This window comes from Amblyraja radiata, chromosome 17 (genome assembly GCF_010909765.2).
Source record: "Amblyraja radiata isolate CabotCenter1 chromosome 17, sAmbRad1.1.pri, whole genome shotgun sequence".
Lineage (NCBI taxonomy): Eukaryota > Metazoa > Chordata > Chondrichthyes > Rajiformes > Rajidae > Amblyraja > Amblyraja radiata.
This window is the reverse complement of record NC_045972.1, coordinates 27,296,192-27,318,880: the sequence shown is the minus strand read 5'-3', so window position 1 is coordinate 27,318,880 and position 22,689 is coordinate 27,296,192. Positions and strand designations below refer to the sequence as shown.

Here is a 22,689-nt window from a genome sequence, read left to right as displayed (position 1 = left end):
TCCCCCAAGACCTGGTGAATAAACTCGGCGAAATAGGCATCAGCACCCCACTACGCAACTGGTTACTGGACTTCCTCACCGACAGACCACAGACAGTAAGAGTTGGCAAAAACTCATCAGAGACCACCATCATGAACACCGGGGTCCCACAGGGATGTGTGCTGAGCCCTCTGTTGTTCACGCTGATGACACATGACTGTTGTGCCAAACATAATTCGAACCACATCATCAAGTTCGCAGATGACACAACAGTGGTGGGTCTCATCAGCCACGATGACAACTCAGCCTACAGAGAGGAGGTACAACAACTCATCAACTGGTGTGACATCAATAACCTTCAACTCAATGTCAATAAAACAAAATAAATAACTGTGGACTTCAGGAAGAAACAGACAGCACACACCCCACTCACCATCAATGGCAGTGCAGTGAAGTCTGTGAAAAGCACCAAGTTCCTGGGAGTGCACATCACAGATGATCAGACATGGTCCACCAACACCATTTCCCTAGTCAAGAAAGCACAGCAACGCCTCCACTTCCTTCGACGGATGAGGAGAGCCGACCTCCCCCCTTCTGCCCTCACCACTTTTTACAGGGGTGCCATTGAGAGCATTCTTACCAGCAGTCTCTCAGTCTGGTATGGCAGTTGCTCTGCTGCTGACCAGAAGGCCCTACAGAGAGTGGTGAGGACAGCGGAGAAGATCACCAGATCACCCCAACCAGCAATCCAGGACTTATACCCATCTCGCTGTCGCAAGAGAGCAACCAATATCATCAAAGACACCACCCACCCAGCACACAAACTGTTCACCCTCCTACCATCCGGCAAGCGCTACCGCAGCATGCGGAGCAAAACCACCAGATTCAAAAACAGCTTTTTCCCTCAGGCCATCAGACTACTCAACACACTCAAGAAAATTCCATGAACATTACACAAACAAAGACCAACTGACTGTCAAAATAACTTTAACTCAAACTCAGTATGCTATTTGCACTTTTCTATATTGCACCTTTTATTATTGCACCTTAATAACATACCTCAAAATTTTACTACACTCTGGCACACTGTGTATATTTTATATAATGTATATGTCCATTGTCTATCTTTATTGGTATATAGTCTGTCTGTGTTATAAATATTACTTGCACATTTGGAGTATGGGGAAACGCAATTTCAATCCTCTGTGTAACTACTTGTTGCATTATTTGAATTGACAATAAAGTTTACTTTGACTTTGACTTTGAGATTCAAAGGAGGAACAATGGAAAGAATGAAAGGAGAAACAGAAGAAGGACTCGCAGGAGAAACAGAAGAATGAATCCAAGGAGAAGCAGAAGAAGGAATCCAAGGAGAAACAGAAGAAGGAACCAGGAAAAGCAGGATTCAAAGGAAAAAAAACGAAGAATTCAAAGGAGAATCAAGAACGAATCAAAGGAGAAACAGCAAAAAGGATCAAAGGATAAAGAGCCGAAGGAATCCGAGGAGAAACAGAAGGAATCAATGCAGAAACAGGATTTACAGGAGAAACAGAAGGAGTAAAATGTGATACAGAGAAGAAATCAAAGGTGATACAGAAGAAGGAATCAAAGCAGAAACAAGAATGATTCAAGGGAGAGACAAAAAAAACGAATCAAAGGCGAAACAGAAGAAGGAATCAAATGAGAAGCAGTGGAAGGAATCAAAGGAGAAACAGAAGAAGGGATCCAAGTTGGAATGGAAGAAGGGATCCAGGGAGAAACATAAGAAGGGGTCCAAGGAGAAACATAAAAATAGATCCAAGGAGAAACAGGAATCGAAGGAGAAACAGGAGATGGATTCAAAGGAGAAACAAGAAGGAATCAAATGAGAAAGTGGAAGGAATTAATGGAGAAACAACAAGGAATCAAATGAGAAACAGAACAAGGATTCAAAGGAGTAACAGAAGAAGAAATCAAAGGAGTAACAGCAGACGGAATCAAAGAAGAAACAGAAGAAGAGATCCCAGGAGAAACAATAGGGATCCAAGGAGAAACAGAAGAAGGAATCCAAATAGAAACAGAAGAAGCAATCGAAGGAGAATCAGAAGAAGGAACACAAGGAGAAACAGAAGAAGGATTCATAGGAGAAGCAGAAGAAGGGTTCAAATGAAAAACAGAGGAATAATTCAAAGGAGAAACAGAAGAAGGATTCAAAGGAGTAACAGTAGAAGGAATCAACAAGATAGGAACAAAAGAAGGAAGCAACAGATAAATAAGAAAGGGTCGAATCAAAGGAGAACCAGACCAAGGAATCCAAGGAGTAACCGAATGGGGGATCCCAGGAGAAACAGAAGGATTCAAAAGAGAAACAAAAGAAGGAATCAAGGAAGAAACAGAAGAAGGAAACGCGGGAGAAACAGAAGAAGGAATCAATGGAGGAACAGAAGAAGGATTCAATGGAGAAACGGATTCCAAGGAGAAACAAGGAATCAAGGGCGAAACAGAAGGATTCAAAGAAGAAACAGTAGAAGGAATCCAAGGAGAAACAGAAGAAGGAATCAACGGAGAGACAAGAAGGAATCAAAGGAGAAACAAGAAGGAATCAAACAAGAAAGAAGATGGATTCAAATGAGAAACAGAAAAATGAAGAAGGAATCAAATGATAAACAGCGGAAGGAATCAAAGGAGAAACAGAAGAAGGTATCCAAGGAGAAATGGAAGAAGGGATCCCGGAAGAAACAGAAGGGGTCCAAGGAAAAACATAAGTAGGAATCAAAGGAGAAACAAAACAGATTCAAAGGAGAAACAATGGAAGTAATCAAAGTAGAAACAGAAGAGGGAATCAATGGAGAAACAGAAGAAGGATTCAAAGGAGAAACGGATTCAAAGGAGAAACAAGGAATCAAATGCGAAACAGAAGAAGGAATCAAAGAAGAAACAAGAAGGAATCCAAGGAGAACATAAGAAGGAATCAAAGGAGAAACAAGAAGGAATCAAAGGAGAAACGGAAGAAGGATTCAAAGGAGAAACAGAAAAAGGAATCAAATGGAAAACAGCAGAAGGATTCAAAGGAGAAACAGAAGAAGGTATCCAAGGAGAAATGGAAGAAGGGATCCTGGGAGAAACAGAAGAAGGGGTCCAAGGAGAAACATAAGAAGGGATCCAAGGAGAAACAAGGAATCAAAGGAGAAACAGAAGGAATCAAAGGTGAACAGAAGAAGGAATCAATGGAGAAATAGTAAAGGAATCAAAGGAGAAACAGAAGGAATCAAAGAAGAAACAGAAGAAGGATTCAATGGAGAAATAGTAGCAGGAATCAAAGGAGGAACAGAAGAAGGAATATAGTGAGAAACAGGTTAAATAATCCAAGGGGAAACAAGAAACGTTCACGGAGAAACAAGAAGGAATCCAAGCAGAAGCAGATGAAGGAATCCAAGGAGAATCAGAGGAAAGAATCCAAGGAGAAACAGAAGAAGGAATCCAATGAGAAACAAGAAGGAATCAATTGAGAAAAAAGAAGGATTCAAAGGAGAAAGGAATTCAAAGGAGAAACAAGAAGGGATCAAAGGCGAAACTGAAGAAGCAACCAAAGAAGGAATCAAAGGAGAAACTGAAGGAATCAAAGTAGAAACAGAAGATGGAATCAAAGGAGAAACAGAAGTAGGAATCAAAGGAGAAACAGGAGAAGGAATCCAAGGAGAAACAGAAGAAGGAATCAAAGGAGAAAGAAGAAAGAATCAAAGGAAAAAACAAGAAGGAATCCAAGCAGAAACAGGAGGAATCAAAGGAGAAACTGAAGGAATCAAAGGAGAAACAAGGATTCAAATCAAGCGAGAAACTAGAAGGAATCAAAGGATAAACAGTTGAAGGAATCAAAGGAGAATCAGAGGAAGGAATCAAAGGAGAAACAAAAGAAGGATTCTAAGGAGAAATAAGAAGGAATCAAAGGAGAACCAAGCCAGATTAAAAGGAGAATTAAACAAGAAGAATCACAGGAGAAGCAGAAGAAGGAATCAATGGAGAAACAGATTCAAAGGAAAAAGAGAAGAAGGAATCAAAGGCAAAACAGAAGAAGGAATCAAAGAAAAACAGAAGAAGGAATCAAAGGAGAAAAGGATGAAGGAAATCAAGGAGAAACATGAGAAGGAATCCTAGGAGAAACAGAGGAAGAATTCAAATAAGAAACAGAAATAGGAATCCAAGGAGAAACTGAAGGAATCAAAAGAGTAACAGATGAAGGAACCAGGAGAAGTAGAAGAATTCAAAGGAAAAAGCAGAAAGATTGAAAGGAGGATCAAGAAGGAAACAAGAGAAACAGCAAAAGGAATCAGTTATAGCAGATGGAATTCAAGGAGAAACAGAAGGAATCAACGGAGAAACAAGAAGGATTCAAGGGAGAAACAGAAAAATGAATCAAAGGTGAAACAGAAGAAGGAAGCAAATGAGAAACAGCAGAAGGAATCAAAGGAGAAACAGAACACGGAATCCAAGGAGAACTGGAAGAAGGGATCCCGGGAAAAACATAAAAAGGGGTCCAAGGAGAAACAGAAGGAATCTAAGGAGAAACAGGAGATGTTCAAAGGAGAAACAAGAAGGAATCAAAGGTGAAAGAAGAAGGTTTCAAAGGAGAAACAGCCGAAGGAGTAAAAGGAGAAACAGAATGATTCACAGTAGAAAGGTGATTCAGAGAAGAAATCAAAGGAGAAACAAAATGATTCAAATGAGAAACAGAAGAAGGAATCAAAGGAGAAACAGGAGAAGGAATCCAAGGAGAAAGGGATGAAGGAATTCAAGGAGAAACAGAAGAAGCAGCCCAAGGAGAAACATGAAGGATTCAAATGAGAAACAGAAAAAGGAATCAGAGGAGAAACTGAAGGAATCAAAGGAGAAACAGAAGATGAAATCCAAGGAGAAACAGAGGAAGGAACCTAAGGAGATATTGAAGAAGGAATCCAAGGAGATGCAGAAGAAGAAATCCAAGGAGAAGCAGAAGAGGGAATCCAAGGAGAAACAGAAGAAGGAATCCAAGGAGAAACAGAGGAAGGGACCCAATGTGAAATTGAAGAAGGAATCCAAGGAAAAACAGAATCAAAGGAAAAAACAAAAAAGAATGAAAGGAGAAATCGAAGAAGGATTCAAAGGAGAAACAAGAAGAATTCAAAAGAGAAACAAGAATGAATCCAAGCAGAAACAGAAGGAATCAAAGGAGAAACAGAGCAAGGAATCAAAGGTGAAAGAAGAAGTTCAAAAGAGAAACAGCAGAAGGAGTAAAAGGAGAAACAGAATGATTCATAGTAGAAAGGTGATTCAGAGAAGAAATCAAAGGAGAAACAAAATGATTCAAATGAGAAACAACAAGGAAGAAGGAATCAAAGGAGAAACAGGAGAAGGAATCCAAGGAGAAAAGGATGAAGGAATTCAAGGAGAAACAGAAGAAGCAACCCAAGGAGAAACAGATGAAGGATTCAAATGAGAAACAGAAAAGGGATTCAACGGAGAAACAGACAGATTCACAGGTGAAGGAATCAAAGGAGAATCAAAAGGAGGAATCAAAGGAGAAACAAGAAGGAATCAAATCAAAGCACGAACAAGAAGGAATCAAAGGCGAAGCAGAAGAAGGAATCAAAGGAGGAAGGAGGAATCAAAGGAGTAACAGAAGAAGGAATCAAAGGAGAAACAGAAGGATTCACAGGAGAACCAGAAGAAGATGGAATCAAAGGTGATACAGAAGAAGGAATCAATGGAGAAACAAGAAGGATTCAAAGGAGAAACAACGGAAGGAATCAAAGGAGAAACAAGAAGGAATCAAAGGAGAAACAAGAAGGAATCCAAGGAGAAATGGGAAAAGGGATCCCGGGAGAAACAGACAAAGGGGTCCAAGGGGAAACATAAGACGGGATCCAAGGAGAACAGAAGGAATCAAAGTAGCAACGAGATAGATTCAAAGGAGAAACAGAAGAAGGAGTCAAAGGTGAAACAGATGAAGGGATCAATAGTGAAATAGAAGAAGGAATCAAGGAAGAAACAGGAGAAGGAATCCAAAGAGAAATAGAAGAAGAATTGAAGGAGAAAGAAGAAGGAATCCAAGGAGAAACAGAAGGAACAATCATCAGAAAAAACAAGAAGGAATCCAAGCAGAAACAGGAGGAATCAAAGGAGAAACAAGAAGAATTTAAAGGAGAAAGAAAAGAAAGAATCAAAGGAGAAAGAAGAAGGAATCAAAGGACAAACAGGAGAAGGGATCCAAGAAGAAACAAGATGGATTCAAAGGAGAAACAGACGGATTCAAAGGAGAAACAGGTGAAGGAAGCAGAAACTCATAAGAAGTAATCAAAGGAGAAACAAAAGAAGGAATCAAAGGAAAAACAGAAGGAATCAAAGGAGAAACAGAAGAAGGAATCAATGGAGAAACAGAAGTATTCCAATGAGAAACAGAAAAGGGATTCCAAGAAGAAACTGAATAAATCAAAGGAGAAACAGAAGATGGAATCAAATGAGAAACAGAAGAAGGAACCCAAGGAGAAACGGAGGATGGAATCCAAGGAGAAATCGAAAAATGAGTCCAAGGAGATACAGAAGTAGGAATCCAAGGAGAAGCAGAAGAAGGAATCCAAGGAGAAACAAGGAATTGGGAGAAGCAGAAGGATTCAAAGGAGAAACAGAAAAAGGAAGCAAAGGAGAATCAGAAGAAGGAACACAAGAGAACAGAAGGATTACGAGGAGAATCAGAAGAAGTAATACAAGGAGCAGAAGGAACCAAAGGAGAAACAGAAGAAGGATTAAAGGAGAAACAATGATTCAAAGGAGAAACAGAAGGATTCAAAGAAGAAACAAAAATATTCAAAGCAGAAACAAAAGAAGATTTCAAAGGAGAAAAAACCCCAAAATCCCGGTTGCTTGCCAAGCCGGGCAAAATGGCATGACTTTTAGGTTGCCCGGCGGGACTATAAGTTGCCATTGGCACCCGGGCAACCGTTAATTTCGAGCCCTGAGTAGAAGAATGAATCCACTGAGAAACAAGAAAGAATCCACGGCGAAACAGAAGAGGGAATCCGTGGAGAAACAAAATAAGGAATCAAAGGAGAAACAGAAGAAGGAATCAATGGAGAAACAAGAAGGAATCAAAGGAGAAAAAGAAGAAAGAAACAGGATAAACAAGAAGGATTCAAAGGAGAAACAGAAGAAGGAATCAATGGCGAAACAGAAGAAGTCAAGTCAAGTTTATTCGTCACATACACATATGAAATGTGCAGTGAAATGAAAAGTGGCAATGCTCGCGGACTTTGTACAAACAAACAAACAAACAAACAACAAACTATAAACAGAATGGAACAGAATCATATATTCTTTTACATATTACATATTGTGGGAGGAAGGAAAAAGGAAAAAACAGCATTTTTTAAAAAAAACAGTAGAATAGTAAAGTTAGTCCCTGGTGAGGTAGGAGTTTACAGTCCTAATGGCCTCTGGAAAGAAACTCATTCTCAAACCCCCCCCGTTCTCACAGCATGGCAACGGAGGCGTTTGCCTGACCGTAGCAGCTGGAACAGTCCGTTGCAGGGGTGGAAGGGGTCTCCCATGATCTTATTCGCTCTGGAGTTACACCTTCTGATGTATAGATCCTGCAGAGGGGCGAGTGAAGTTCCCATAGTGCGTTTGGCCGAACGCACTACTCTCTGCAGAGCTTTCTTGTCCTGGGCAGAGCAGTTCCCAAACCAAATCGTGATATTTCCGGACAGGATGCTTTCCACAGCCGATGAGTAGAAGCACTGGAGGATCCTCAGAGACACTCTTAATTTCCTCAATTGCCTGAGGTGGTAAAGGCGCTGTCTTGCCTTACTCATGAGTGCTGCAGCGTGTGATGTCCATGTCATATCCTCAGAGATGTGGACTCCCAGGTATTTAAAACAGCTCACCCTAACCACAGTATCCCCATTTATCCTCAATGGTGTATACGTCCTCAGATGATGTGCCCTCCTAAAGTCCACGATCAGCTCCTTAGTTTTTTTGATGTTCAAGAGGAGGCAGTTGTCCTGACACCAGTGCCAGATCAGCCACCTCCTCCCGGTAGGCCTTCTCATCCTCGTCTGAGATCAGGCCCACCACCACAGTGTCATCAGCAAACTTGATTATCGAGTTGGAGCTGAACATAGCCACACGGTCATGTGTGTACAGGGAGTACAGTAGGGGGCTGAGGTCGCAACCCTGGGGGGATCCTGTGCTCAGGGTGAGGGACTTCGATGTATTTCCCCCCATCTTGACTACCTGGGGCCTGGAGAGAAAGTCCAGGACCCAGGCACACAGAATCCAGTAGCTTCTCGCCAGTCTGGTGGGGACTATCTTGTTGAAGACTGAACTGGTCTATGAACAGCATCCTCACGTAGCCCTCCTTCTGGCTGTCAGGATGAGAGAGAGCAGTGTGCAGAACCTGGGAGACTGCATCGTCCATGGATCTGGTCGGCCGGTATGCGAATTGTAACGGGTCCATGTTGCGAGGGAGGAAGGCGCAGATGTGTTTCTTCACCAGCCTCTCAAAGCATTTCATGACTACTGTGGTGAGGGCCACCGGATGGTAGTCATTTAGACAGGCTGGGGATGCATTTCTAGGTACCGATGGATCTTTTGAAACAGGTAGGGACCATGGATTTGTCCAGGGAGAGGTTGAATATTTTTGTGAGCACCGGAGCTAGCTGCGTAGCACAGGACTTAAGTACTCGCCCCGAGATGCCATCGGGGCCTGCAGCTTTCTTCGTGTTCACCCATGTCAGAGACCTCCTCACGTCGTGCTCGGACAACGAGAATGTGTGCACATTCCTCCCTTCAGCTTTGATAGCCAGCCCGCTGATGGTATTGTCGTTAGTCGGCAGACCTGGGGTGATCCGGAAGTTGCGGCGCTGGTGAACAGCTGTGGCTACGCCTGCAGTCCGTCTGTTTTTACTTTTTTTTGTCTTGTTTTAGTTAAATTTTAGTTTATTAGGTTGTGTTATGGGGGGTGGGGGGGTGAAACATGTTTTTTTGTCTTCCTTCAGGGGAATGCGACTTTTTCTTGTCGTATCCCCCTTCTCTGCCTCCTGTGCTGAGGCCTAATGGCGGAGCTGGCGGTCTCCAACTGCGACCGACCTCGAGGCTCTGGAGGCAGAGCCAGCCAGGACTTACAAAGCGAGGCTGGCCGACTTCGGGGCTGAGGCGGCGGCGGCCCGACTCGCTGATGCGGCGTTCCAGCTTTCGGCAGCGGCCCGACTCAGAGCTGAGGCTGCGGGACTCGGAGCTGAGACAGCGGGACTCGGAGCTGAGGCAGCGGGACTCGGAGCTGAGGCAGCGGGACTCGGAGCTGAGGCAGCGGGACTCGGAGCTGAGGCGGCGGGACTTGGAGCTGAGGCAGCGGTGGCCCGACTCGCTGAGGCGGCGTTCCAGCTTTCGGCAATGGCCCGACTCAGAGCTGAGGCTGTGGCGGGCCGACTCGGAGCAGAGACGGCGTTCCGGCTTTCGGCAGCGGCGACATCACTTCGGAGGTCCGCTGGACTGGAGGGCGGCATCTTCGGCCTGGATCGCCTCAGCGCAGAGGGAGAACAAGGAGGGAAGAGACAGAGACTAAGACTTTTGCCACCATCCCAGTGAGGAGGTGCTTTGTGAACTCACTGTGGTGGATGTTAATTTGTGTTTATTGTATGTTTTGTTATTTATTATTATTGTGTATGACTGCAGGCAACGGAATTTCGTTCAGACCGAAAGGTCTGAATGACAATAAAGGAATCAAATCAAATCAAATGTTCCCCGTCTTGAAACGAGCATAAAAGGAGTTCAAGTCATCAGCTAGGGAGGTGCCGGCACTTGCGGATGAGGATGGGGGGGGGGGGGGGGGGGGTGCTCCGGTAGTTGGTTACAGTCCATAGCCCCTGCCACAGGATTCAAAGGAGGATCAGAAGAAAGAATCCAAGGAGAAACAGAAGAAGGAATCCAATGAAAAATGGAAGAATGGATCCAAGGAGAAGCAGAAAAGGGATCAAAGGAAAAATATAAGAAGAAGAAAGAAGGAATCCAAGGAGAAACAAGAAGGAAATCAAGTAGTAACAAAAGAAGGAATCAAAGGAGAAACAAATAAAGGAATCGAAAGAGAAACAGAAGAAGGAATCAAAGGAGAAACATAAGAAGGACTCAAAGGACAAACAGAGGAAGGAATCAATGGAGAAACAGCAACAAGGAACAGAAGACACAGGAATAGAAGAAGAAAAAGAGAAGAACAGAAGCAGAACATCAGGAGAAGGAGAAGAAGAGGAACAGGAGAAGAAGAATAGGAAGAACAAGAAGAAACGGAAAAACAAGGAATCAAAGAAGAAAAGAAGAAGGAAAAACAAGTAGTAGTAGGATAAGGAGAAATAGAAGGAGAAACAAAAGAAGGAATTGATGAAGAAACAATAAGAAAGAAAAGAAGCAGCAGAAGATAGAAGAAGAAACAGAAGAAACAAGGTTGACTAAGACTACTGCTGAGAAAGAAGCTCTCGACTGCCAACGTCTCTCCTTGAGCCTGTGTCTGAGTGGCCAGGGCAAGCATGATATGGCAGAACCTCTTCCCGCCCCAGACAATGAGGGACTGTGCCCACCCACAGAAGAAGTGCAGGAGAAGGAGAAGATGACGAACAGGAGAAGAAGAAGAAGAAGCAGAAGAAGAATCAGAAGGTGAAGAAGAAACAAGAAGGAATCAAAGAAGAAACAAGAGAAACAGAAGGGGAAACAAGAAGGAGAAGAAGAATGAATAAAAGGAGATGGAATAGAAGAGGTAGAAGAAGGAAGAAGAAACAAGAAAGCTGAAGGAATAGAAGAAAGAAGAAGAAACAAGAAGTAGAAACAATGTCGACTGAGATTGTACTGAGAAAGAAGCTCTAGACAGCTCAAGACTGAGTGGCAAGAGCAAGCCTGATACAGCAGAACCTCTTCCTGCCCCAGACAGGGACTGTGCCCACACATACACAGGGTCAGGCGCACACAGACTGTTTCCCAGGATAATCCAGAGATCGCCAGAATTGCCTTTCCAAGCTCAAAGCTGAGCTGCCAGGAAGAAACCTGTACCGTCAGATTAGCCTTAGCTGCTGAGATTAGCCTTAAATCGCCAGCGTTATCACACATGCACTCTGACGGCAGTGCCCTCATGCAATCCTAGACTTTTACTATTGTAAATAGAATAAACCATGTGGTTTCACCATACTGCGAGTATCACTGTGGTCACTGTCGAACCCAGCGTTGTTTCCCCAACACTACACTTTTTACAGAATTTTATTTGTAACTTTATGTCCAATGTATATTGTTTATACGTCTATGTGCCTGTGATGCTGGTGTAACCAAGATTTTTGTTGTACCTGTACCTCATTGTATTTTTGTACATGCCAATAAACTTGACTTGACGACTTCTTGGTTGAAGGATAAATATTTGCTGGGTCATAGGAGTAACTAATCTCCTTTTTGAAATAATTTTATACGTTTGATTGACAGAGGAAAAGTAGCAGAACAGAAGAAGTAGAACAGTAGAAGATCAGAAGAAGAAAAATGAGAAGAAAAAGAAACATGAGAAGAAGAAACAAGTAGAATCAGAAACAGAAGAATCAGCATCAGAAACAAGGAACAATACACAAAAAAACAAGTGACAGAAAAAAAAGAAGAGACTAGTAGTAGAATAGTAACAGAAATAGAAGAAAGAAGAAACGGAAGAAGAAGAAGAACAGAACAGGAATAGAAGAAGAAAAAATGAAGAAACAAGAAACGAGAAGAAGATGAATTAACAGAAAAAGAAGAAACAGGAGAATAAGAAGCAAAAAGAATGAGAATCGGAAACAGGGAACAGAAGCATTAAAAACAAGGAACAAGAAGAAACCAGGACAGAAAAAGCAGAATAGAAGAAATAGGAATAGAAACTGAAGAAGAACAGAAGAAACAGGAATAGAAGAAGAAACAAGGAAAATGAAACGGGAGATGAAAGAAACATGAGAAGAAGAAACAGAAAAAGATGATGAAACAGGAGAAGAGAAACAAGACAAACAGGAGAAGAAACAGAAGAAGAAGGAGGAGAAGCAGAAGAAGAAGACAAGGAAAATGAAGAAACAAGAAAGAAGAAACAAGGTCGACTGGGACTGTTCTCAAGAAGCTCTCGACAGCCAGCTTCTCTACTTGAGCCTGGCCAGGGCAAGCCTGATATGGCAGAACCACTTCCTGCCCCAGACAATGAGGGACTGTGCACACACACACACACACACAAATAGAGGGAAATCTGCCAGGATAATCCAGAGACCACCAGCATCGTCTTTCCAAGCTCAAAGCTTAGCTGCCAGGAAGAAACCTGTACTGTCAGAAACATCCTCTTAACAGCGAACCACAGGAAGAAGCCTGATATAGCCACACCTCCTGTATTGAAGAGAGTTAGATAGAGCTCTTAGGGCTAACGGAATCAGGGTCTATGGGGAGAAAGCAAGAACGGGTACTGATGAGCCATGATCATATTGAATGGCGATGCTGGCTCGAAGGGCCGAATGTTTTTATGTTTCTATATTTTCTTTGAAAACCAGTAATTAAAATAAGCCATGTGGTTTCACCATACTGCGAGTGTCACTGTGGTCACTGTCAAACCCAGCGTCGTTCCACCAACGCCACAGTTTTACAGAATTTTATTTGTAACTTTATGTATAATGTATGGTGTTTATGTGTCTATGTGCCTGTGATGCTGGTGTAACGAAGATTTTCGTTTTACCTCATTGTATGCACATGTCAATAAACTTGACTTTGACTCTTCTTGATTGGAGGATTAATATTTGCTGGGTCATAGTGATAGCTACTCTGCTCTGTTTGGAAATATGTTATTTTACAATCACAGAAAATAGGCAGAGCACATAGTTTGTTAATTTAAAATATAGCGCATGTAATAGTACTGTCATCCTTCAATATGGGCATTGGTGTGTCAGTCTTGATTTTGGGCTCGAGAAGATCATGAACCAATAGTTTTCTGACTCAGCACCAAGTGTGTTAAAAACTTAGCTATGTTCACATTGGACACAGGGTAAATTTCACCATCGCCATTTCCCAGCAATCCCATATATGAATGACTTGCATTTTCATGTTAATGATTCATTTCATCAGCTATTGCATAATGAGTAAAGATGAAAGTTACCCTAAAGGTCTCGAAGAGACTTGAAAAGATTTAACAGTTTAGTATAGGTTTACATTTTGTTTTTCTTTTTTTAACCAGAACTAGTTTTCCAATGTCGGACAAGCAATCTATACATGAAAATATTGGTCATTACTACGAGTTGTGGTCGTCCATTGGGAGTACTCTCTGTGCTTGTGTCAACAATCCACAGAATGGTATTCACATTTTTCCTCTTTCAGCTTTGCTGTGCTTTTGTTACATGGAAACTTTTCCTGACAATTTTGATATAATTATTTAAATAGGTTAAAGTTGCAGTTGTTAAATTTGTATACATTGGGTATGCAGCAAAGGATTTAACTTTGCCTAGTCACATGTGACAATAAAGTATTCCATTCCAAATTACTTATTTGTTCAGAAGATTGCTTTGCCATTTTGTATTCCTTCACATATTGCTGGTTCGAAAATCACCAGAAGGTCTCTCTTATTCATAATTTAAACAGGATCATTCTTCAAATATGTTACTGGGTGTAGTGATTATAGGCAGGTTATTGTACTCTAAAATATATTCTCAACTAGAACTAAGTGATAAAAAAGTGACCTTTCATTTGGCAGTCATTATTCAGTAGGAAAATTCCTGATTTATTTTTGCCCCTCTGTGACCTCAGGGTGCTGAGAATAAGGATGGTTCCTGGCTGTCATTAGTAATTTGGCACACATGAGGCTTCGAACTTGGGGCTTTATTTTTCTGCATAACATACCCATACCTCGACTAACCTCTTGGGCAGCATAGTTTATTTTATTGAAACTACTGGAATGATTTTTTGGAATGATTAGGAATTGCTCATTACATTTAATTATTGGTAGACAAAAATGCTGGTGAAACTCAGCGGGTGAGGCAGCATCTATGGAGCGAAGGAAATAGGCAAAGTTTTGGGCCGAAACCCTTCTTCAGTCTGAAAACATGAAGCTGCTTGGGTTGGTGGCTGTGATTAGGGGTGGTAATAAAACACTTGCTTAGCCTCAGTAGCACTCAGCTAATGAGCAAATATTGCTGTTTAGTAAATTCTCACAGACAAAGTGAGTGGCTGCTCATTGGTTGAAAATAGAATCGACTCCATAATGATGTCTGTTACAAAAGAGGAAGCTGCCAGCTTGCAGTATCTAGGCTGAATAGAAAAGGCACCAGATGGCAGTCTGCAGGCAAAACCATACTATTGCATGTCATCATCCCCAGAGGAAGGGAGAAAACGGGTTTAAAAGGAATCCGAATATTGTCAAATTGACTTGTGCTTCTACAATGTCACTTGTACTAACACTTATGTCACTGTTGCAGAAGAGAACCAGAGACTATGTACAGCAGCCTTTCCATTTGCAAAGGAGTGTCTGCAAAAATGCATCAGGCAAGAAATAATTCGTCCCATTTGTGCATTTATTGGGCTCACAGTTGCCAACAATTGTAAGTATTTGCCTGTACTGTAGTTACATATTTATAATGAGATGTAATAGGTAAAGAATTAGAGGGGGCAATTTTCAATCAGTTCAGTTGTGTGCCTGGGCCTTCAGCTTTGCATGCTCATGAATGGCTAGGATGATTTTACTGAGGAATGCAGTTTGAAAGGTCACCAGGCATCAAGCCTTTTGGCTGCTGTCAAAAACCTTACCATAATCCAGTGATGTTAATAACTCTTGCTTGCATCCCCTAAACTGATGTTGTTCAATGCAGGTAGACAAAAATGTTGGAGAAACTCAGCGTGTGAGGCAGCATCTATGGAGAGAAGAAATAGGCGATGTTTCGGGTCGAGACCCTTCTTCAAACTGATGTCGAGGGGGGCACGGGAAAAAGGAAGGAAGAGGCGAAGACAGTAGGCTTGTGGGAGAGCTGGAAAGGGGGAGGGGAAGGAGGGAGAAAGCAAGGACTATCTCAAATTGGAGAAGTCAATGTTCATACCGCTGGGGTGTAAACTACCCAAGCGAAATATGAGGTGCTGTTCCTCCAATTTGTGCTGGGCCTCACTCTGGCAATGAAGGAGGCCCAGGACAGAAAGGTCAGATCCAGAATGGGAGAGGGAGTTGAAGCGCTGAGCCACCGGGAGATCAGGTTGGTTATTGCGAACTGAGCGGAGGTGTTGGGTGACGCGATTACTAAGCCTGCGCTTGGTCTCCCCGATGTAGAGAAGTTGACACCTGGAACAGTGGCGGATGCATTGATGAGGTTGGAGGAGGTGCAGGTGAACCTCTGCCTCACCTGGAAAGACTGCTTGGGTCCTTGGATGGAGTCGAGGGGGGATGTAAAGCGACAAATGTAGCATTTCCTGCGGTTGCAAGGGAAAGTACCAGGAGAGGGGGTGGTTTGGGTAGGAAGGGGCGAATTGACCAGGGAGTTACGGAGGGAACGGTCGCTGTGGAAAGCAGAAAGGGGAGGAGATGGGATGATGTGGAGATGTTTTCATTGATTCATAGAAAGGCCATGACTGGTAGATCTCAGAAAATTCACAGATAGCACAAAGAAGACAGAGACCCAGCATAGAGATTTTTGCTCTGTTATATATAACCTATTCTAAGAAAAATAATAAAACAAATGATCAAATAAACCATTTTTAAAGCAATCTGATAGATATGATCAGGAAATATCCTAGCTTTCCAATCTATGTGCAATAATAATATTACATATACTTCATTCTATATTTCCCCATAAGTTACATCTGTGCCTATAGATATAGGCAATGGGTTTGATCCAAGATTTGCCTTAATTGGGCTGCAGAAATTTGATATCTCTCATGCAAAGTGATTTGCAATTCGCTGTTTGTCAGTTTTACTGAACAGATAACTGTTCAGAACATAATAATAGTGGGCGGCACTGTGGTGCAGTGGTAGAGCAGCTGCCTTACAGCACCAGAGATCCTGGTTTGATCCTGACTACATGTGCTATCTGTAAGAATTTGTATGTTCTCCCCGTGACCATGTGGGTTTTTTCTGGGTGCTCCGGTTTCCTCCCACACACCAAAGATGAACAGGTTTGAAGGTTAATTGGCTTCGGTAAAAATTGTAAATTGTCCCTCGTGTTAGTGCTAGTGTACGGGGATTTCTGGTTGGCGTAGACTTGGTGAGCCGAAGGGCCCGTTTCCATGCTGTATCTCTAAACTAAACTAAACTGGAATAGCTGTTGAGCTGAAGGCAACTCTTTCAAGGATAAATTAGCAGAAGACAAATTCTGATACTACATGTGCATTTAACATTTCTATAATTTTCTCTTAAGCATATGCACAGAACTACTTTTGTAAAGTTGGTGGACTGGATTCTCTTGCTCAGACTGCTGTGAACTTAGCAGATGAATCTCTAACATATCACTCCAATGTGCAGTTGGCAATTTCTGTGATAAAAACTCTGGATTCCTGCATTTCAGATCATTGTGAGTAATTGATCATTTTAATCTCCAAGATTTAAAGAGATCCATTTGTATCTTTAGAAAATATACTTCCTTAGCAAACTCTGTGGGTAAAATAAATAAATGGTTAAGCTGTGCAGTACAGGAAGTCCCAGTTTAGAATCTTGGTCTGTATTAGCTGATCTCAACTGTTAGAGTATGGATGGAGGTTGGTGACAGCAAAGTGTTAGTAGTTGGAAATGGGATCAATAATCAGCAAGAATTAATTGACCACTGGATGTGTGTATGTGTTTTTGAGAGTGGTTTGCCAGCAGGGTCAGTTTCCTCTCAAAGTGCCCACATCTCTGACTGCACAGTTAAACATATTGTTCTCCAACTTCACCCAAACATCAAATATGACCCCGACTTCATCTTCCTGCCACACACCAAACATGCTGTCAAAACTTGACACCTGCTGGAATATATCTAACAAAAAGGCACAAAGTGTTGGAGGGCAGTGGGTCAGGCAGCATCTCTGGAGAACATGGATAGGTGACATTTCGTGTTGGGACCTTTTTTCAAACCCACCCATGTTCTCTAAAGATGTTGCCTGACCCCCTGAGTTACTCCAGCATTCTTTTTGTAAGCCAGCATCTGCAATTTCTTGTTTCTAGAATATATCTTCATCAAGCAGGTCAGAGCCCTAATGCATCACCATTAAGAAAACATTGTCACGAATAGATAAAAGATCAGACAAAGCTGGCTATTTTTGGACAATGCCTCAGATAAAACCCAGCCTACAGGATCCATAAAGTGTCCATAACTTATGGACTGCCCTCATGTCCACCATGATCTTTACGTGAAGAAACTCATTACTATTTCAATATATTGGAATGATTCGAAGCCGAGTTGAGGTGAAGTTGCCTGTTTCCCATGTTATATAACTCTATGAGAATGATCAGGAGATCGAGCTAATCAATTGCTACCCTAAGATTAAGATTGGAAGCTGCACCTTTCCACAAGGGACAAGAAACAACATTGCAGCTCCTTAACGTACAAATTGAGCAGGAAATCCTGAGACCTAAAATAAAGTTGGAAGATGGAGGGTATGCAGGAGGTAAAACAAGCTTTCATGATATGCATGGGTTCTTCAGCGTTGTAGGAGTCATTTAAGGGTTTGACCCCAAGGTTTCCAGCTTGCAGAGAGCCAGGAACAAGAGCAAGAAACAAGTCTGCTGAAAGATGACTTCAGAAACCTCCTTAACCACCATTCTGTCTTTAACTCCGTCCCATAATAATCTCTGCAGACATGCCTGGACACCGCTCCCTACTGACAAGAAGTCGAGAAATTATAACCCAGTTCAAAATAACAAGCCCTCGAAAGCAGAGTGGCGGTGAAGAGCTTCAATTACAAGTTCATACCATTATTGTCCGCATCTGAACGATATTGCAGGGCACGATATAATCATGATTATATTCACGATATGGGGCATCCAACTATGGCAACTTTAGAAATGTCTACCTGTCATCTTTCATAGAAAAGGTCATTGCTTCGTCTTAGGTTGAAAGAACTGATACTGGAGTGTGGATTCTACCCATGCAGGAGATCTGTGGACATGATCTTTGCTACACAATAACTTCAAGAAGACTGTAGGAAACCACGATGTATGGCTTTTATGTCTTAGCCAAAGCTTTTGACTATGTTAATTGGGAGGGAGTATGAAACATCTTTCTCAAATTGTGTGGAAAGAACAAATTACTGGAGGAATTCAGTGGCCCAAGCATCATCTGTGGAGGGAATGGACAGTTGATGTTTCAAGTCGAGACCTGACTGAAAGATTATAGCATACTATTTATAAACCGCAGACATTCCAACCAGAGGGGTGAAGGGAAAGGGTGAGAGATGCAACACTAGAGGAAGAGGAAGAAGGAAGGGAGAGAAAGTGGGGTGCCTCGCTGCTAGCTGTGTTCCCCTGTCACAAGTTTGAGGAAGACTGAGTCACTGGGACAAACCTGAGACAATCAGCGTCAGCGTATGGCCAAGACTGGTCTGCCGGGAAGAATGCCTAGACTGTCATTATCTCTACTGAGGCTAAGACGGAGATGCCGGGGCAAGCCTGATACGCCAGTGCCTTTTCCTGCCCATGGACAATGAGGGACTGCTCCCACATACAGAGGCGGACCACCAGGATAATCCAGAGACCATCAGAGTACCTCTTCAAGTGCAAAGCTAAACTGTCAGGATATGCCTGAGACTGCCACTCCCTCGTCTCAAGGCAATGGTGAAATTCAGGGAGAAACCTGAGATCACCACGTCTCTTCCTTCGAAGACCAGAATTGAGCTGTCGGGACAAGCCTAAGATCACCAGCCCTACCGTACAGGCGCTGTGATGCAAAGGACAGCGCCCTCATGCGGTCCTGGACTTTCTTACCATAGTAAATAAAATATATTGTGTTGAGTTCATCCTACTGCGAGTGTTGGTGTGGTCATTACTGAACCCAGCGACACACCTGATGCCACAAAGGGTTTTGATGGGCAGATGGTTGGACAAAGGCCTGGGATGAAAACACAAAAGGTGTGAGATAAGGATAGAAGTACAAACTATGAAGCCAGAGAAAGGAATGTTTGGGGGGGGGGGGGGGGGGTAAGGTGAATTGGAGTGCGTCCAGGTGAGGCAAGGGAAGCGGGGGTGGAGGAGGAGTGGGAAATTTTCCTGTTGCCGGAGTATAAACAGAGGATAGTTCGGGAAGCGGTAGAGACGAGGGACGTAAAGCGGTGGTCCGACCAGTCAGAGGCCATGCTGCAAGATGCACTGAGTGATGTCGGCTGGAATATGTTCGAAGCAAGTTCCAGTGACGTCAGTGAGTTCGCGGAAGCAGTCACGGACTTCATCGCAACAGTAACCGACAACATCGTCCCGGATTGTAACCAACTACCGGAGCACCCCTCCCTCATCCGCAAGTGCCGGCACCTCCCTAGCTGATGACCTGAACTCCTTTTACGCTCGTTTCGAGAGGGGCAACACCACTCCAGGTCTGCCGACTATCGACAATACCGCCAGCGGGCTGGCTACCGAAGTTGAAGGGAGGAATGTGCACACATTCTCGCTGTCCGAGCACGACGTGAGGAGGGCTCTGACACGGGTGAACACGAGAAAAGCTGCAGGCCCCGATGGCATCTCGGGGCGAGTACTCAAGTCCTGTGCTACGCAGCTAGCTCCAGTGCTCACTACATTATTCAACCTCTCCCTGGACAAGTCCGTGGTCCCTGCATTCTTCAAAAAATCCATCATTGTACCGGTACCAAAAAATGCATCCCCAGCCTGTCTGAATGACTACCGTCCGGTGGCCCGTACCTCGGTAGTCATGAAATGCTTTGAGAGGCTGGTGAAGAAACACATCTGCGCCTTCCTCCCTCGGAACATGGACCCGTTGCAGTTCGCATACCGTCCGAACAGATCCACGGACGATGCGGTCTCCCAGGTCTTGCACACCGCTCTCTCCCATCTGGACAGCCAGAAGGGGGGCTACGTGAGGATGCTGTTCATAGACTACAGTTCAGCCTTCAACACGATAGTCCCCACCAGACTGGCCGGGAAGCTAATGGAATTGGGGCTCAACACCTCCCTGTGTGCCTGGGTCCTGGACTTTCTCACCGCCAGGCCCCAGGTAGTCAAGATAGAAGGGAATACATCGAAGTCCCTCACCCTGAGCACAGGATCGCCCCAGGGTTGCGTCCTCAGCCCCCTATTGTACTCCCTGTACACACATGACTGTGTGGCTAGGTTCAGCTCCAACTCAATAATTAAGTTTGCTGATGACACTGTGGTGGTGGCCCTGATCTCAGACAACGACGAGAAGGCCTACCGGGAGGAGGTGGCTGGTCTAGCACTCTGGTGCCAGGATAACAGCCTCCTCTTGAACATCAAAAAAATGAAGGAGCTGATCATGGACTTTAGGAGGGCACATCATCCGAGGACGTACACTCCATTGAGGATAAATGGGGATCCTGTGGATAGGGTGAACTGTTTTAAATATCTGGGAGTCCACATCTCCAAGGATATGACATGGGCATCACACGCCTCAGCACTCGTGAGTAAGGCAAGGCAGCGCCTTTACCACCTCAGGCAATTGAGGAAATTCAGAGTGTCTCCGAGGATCCTCCAGTGCTTCTATGCAGCGGCGGTGGAAAGCATCTTGTCATGGGAACATTACCATCTGGTTTGGGAATTGCTCTGCCAAGGACAAGAAGGCTCTGCAGAGAGTAGTGCATTCGGCCGAACGCACTATGGGAACTTCACTTGCCCCCCTGCAGGAACTATACATCAGGAGGTGCAACTCCAGAGCCAACAATATCATGAGAGACCCCTTCCACCCCTGCAACGGACTGTTCCAGCTGCTACAGTCAGGCAAACGCCTCCGTTGCCATGCGGTGAGAACGGAGAGGTTGAGAAGGAGTTTCTTCCCAGAGGCCATTCGGACTGTAAACGCCTATCTCACCAGGGACTAACTACTGAACGTTTTTCCTTCCATTATTTATTATGTAAAAGAATATGTGTGTTATGATTGTGTTTATAGTTTGTTTGGTTGTTTGTCTTTTGCACAAAAGTCCGCGAGCATTGCCACTTTCATTTCACTGCACATCTCGTATGTGTATGTGACAAATAAACTTGACTTGACTTGAAGAGAAGGGTGTTGAGATTAATTATCTAAAAGTAGAGGATTCAGTAGTCATACCGCTGGGTTGTAAGCTACCCAAGTGGAATATGAGGTACTGTTCCTCCAGTTTGCACGTGGCCTCACTCTAGCAATGGTGGAGCCACAGGCCAGAAAGGTGAGTATGAGAATGGGAAGGGGAGTTAAAATGGATAGTAACTAGTGTTCGGCAAAACGGTCGCTAAGTCTCCGCTTGGTCTCACTGATGTGAGGAAACACTGGTTGCAGTAGATTATGTGTTTTTTGTAAACTGGCTGTAGTTCTTTGTTTCTCCTGTTCTATATCTTAGTTACTGGAAAGAGTTTGCTTCTTCCTATCCTTTTGTTATTTATAATATGAATAACTGCATTGTACTTGTATTTTATCACATCAGGCAGTCCTGAAGCAATGTTGTCCCTTCGTAGAGCTTTGACAGTAATCCTGTAGTATCAGGATCAGAAATCAATATTATAATCTCATTAGCTTTATTAAGAACAGCTGGTTAACCTGAGGTACTCCCTGTACTGTCCAATGTTCCTGTGAACCCCCCCCCCCCAACCCCTTATTCTTCCTTTAATCCCTCTGGCCTTCAGCAAAACTCAGAATGCATCCACTAAATATATTAGTAGAAAAAGTATTAAATTATTGTTTTATCAAATAACATCTCTAAAAATGACATGAAAGGCGTTTGCATTTAATAGCCTACTTCCCTTTTTTTTTTTTAACTTCCTTTAATTTTCCAACCAATCTACTTCGATTTCAAAAGCTAAGAAAAGTCAAGGGTAATATTAGATCCAAAATGGAGAAGTTGCCTGCAAAAGCACCAAGCCTGAAAATTAGGAGTCATTTAGTATTACGCAAATGAAATTTGATTAAAAAAGCAAAAATGATTAGAGGAAACATTTAAGGAATATAAAAGTGATTTGCAGAAGCGTTTAGAAGTTTGTGAAAGTAAATTTAGTAAGATAACAGTAGGTTCCATGTGTGAAAGCCAATCTGCTGGTGGAACTCAGATGTAGAAAAAAGGAACTGCAGATGCTGGTTTACAAAAGAGGACACAAAGTGATGGATATTTCAGCAGATCAGGCAGCATTTCTGGAGGACAAGGATAGGTGGCGTTTTGGGACGGGACCCTTCTTCAGACTGATTGTAGGCGAGGGCAAAGAAAGCTGGAAAAGAGGAGGGGCAAGACAAAGTCCGGAATAGGTTGATACAGGTGAGGAGGGTTTTTGATAGTTAGATGGTTGGACAAAGACCAGAGACGAAAAGACAGAAAGTGGGAGACAAAAGGATTGAGGGGTTGCAAATTGTCTCACACCCCCTATCTTTTCATCTCTGGCCTTAGTCCAACAATGTACCTTCCAGGCTTTGATCTGCCCCTCCTCTCTTCTGCAGACCCTTCTTCAGAACCTCTCAGCCTTCTCACACCTTCAGTCTGAAGAAGGGTTCTAACCTGAAAAATCACCTATCCTTTTTCTCCAGTGATGCTCCCTGACCCGCTGAGTTACTCCAGCATTCTGTCTTCTTTTGTAAACCAGCA

At 43.3% G+C, this 22,689-nt stretch overlaps 1 protein-coding gene across 1 annotated transcript in view; it reads left to right on the top strand.

Annotated features, from left to right (window-relative positions):
- The window catches only part of terb1 (telomere repeat binding bouquet formation protein 1), a 130,382-nt gene that overhangs the window by 51,615 nt on the left and 56,078 nt on the right, over nt 1-22,689 (top strand). Inside the window, exons 6-7 of the mRNA XM_033036511.1 lie at nt 13,190-13,305; nt 14,424-14,546. Coding sequence (XP_032892402.1) covers nt 13,190-13,305; nt 14,424-14,546 — 239 coding nt within the window. The remainder of the gene's footprint in view (nt 1-13,189; nt 13,306-14,423; nt 14,547-22,689) is intronic.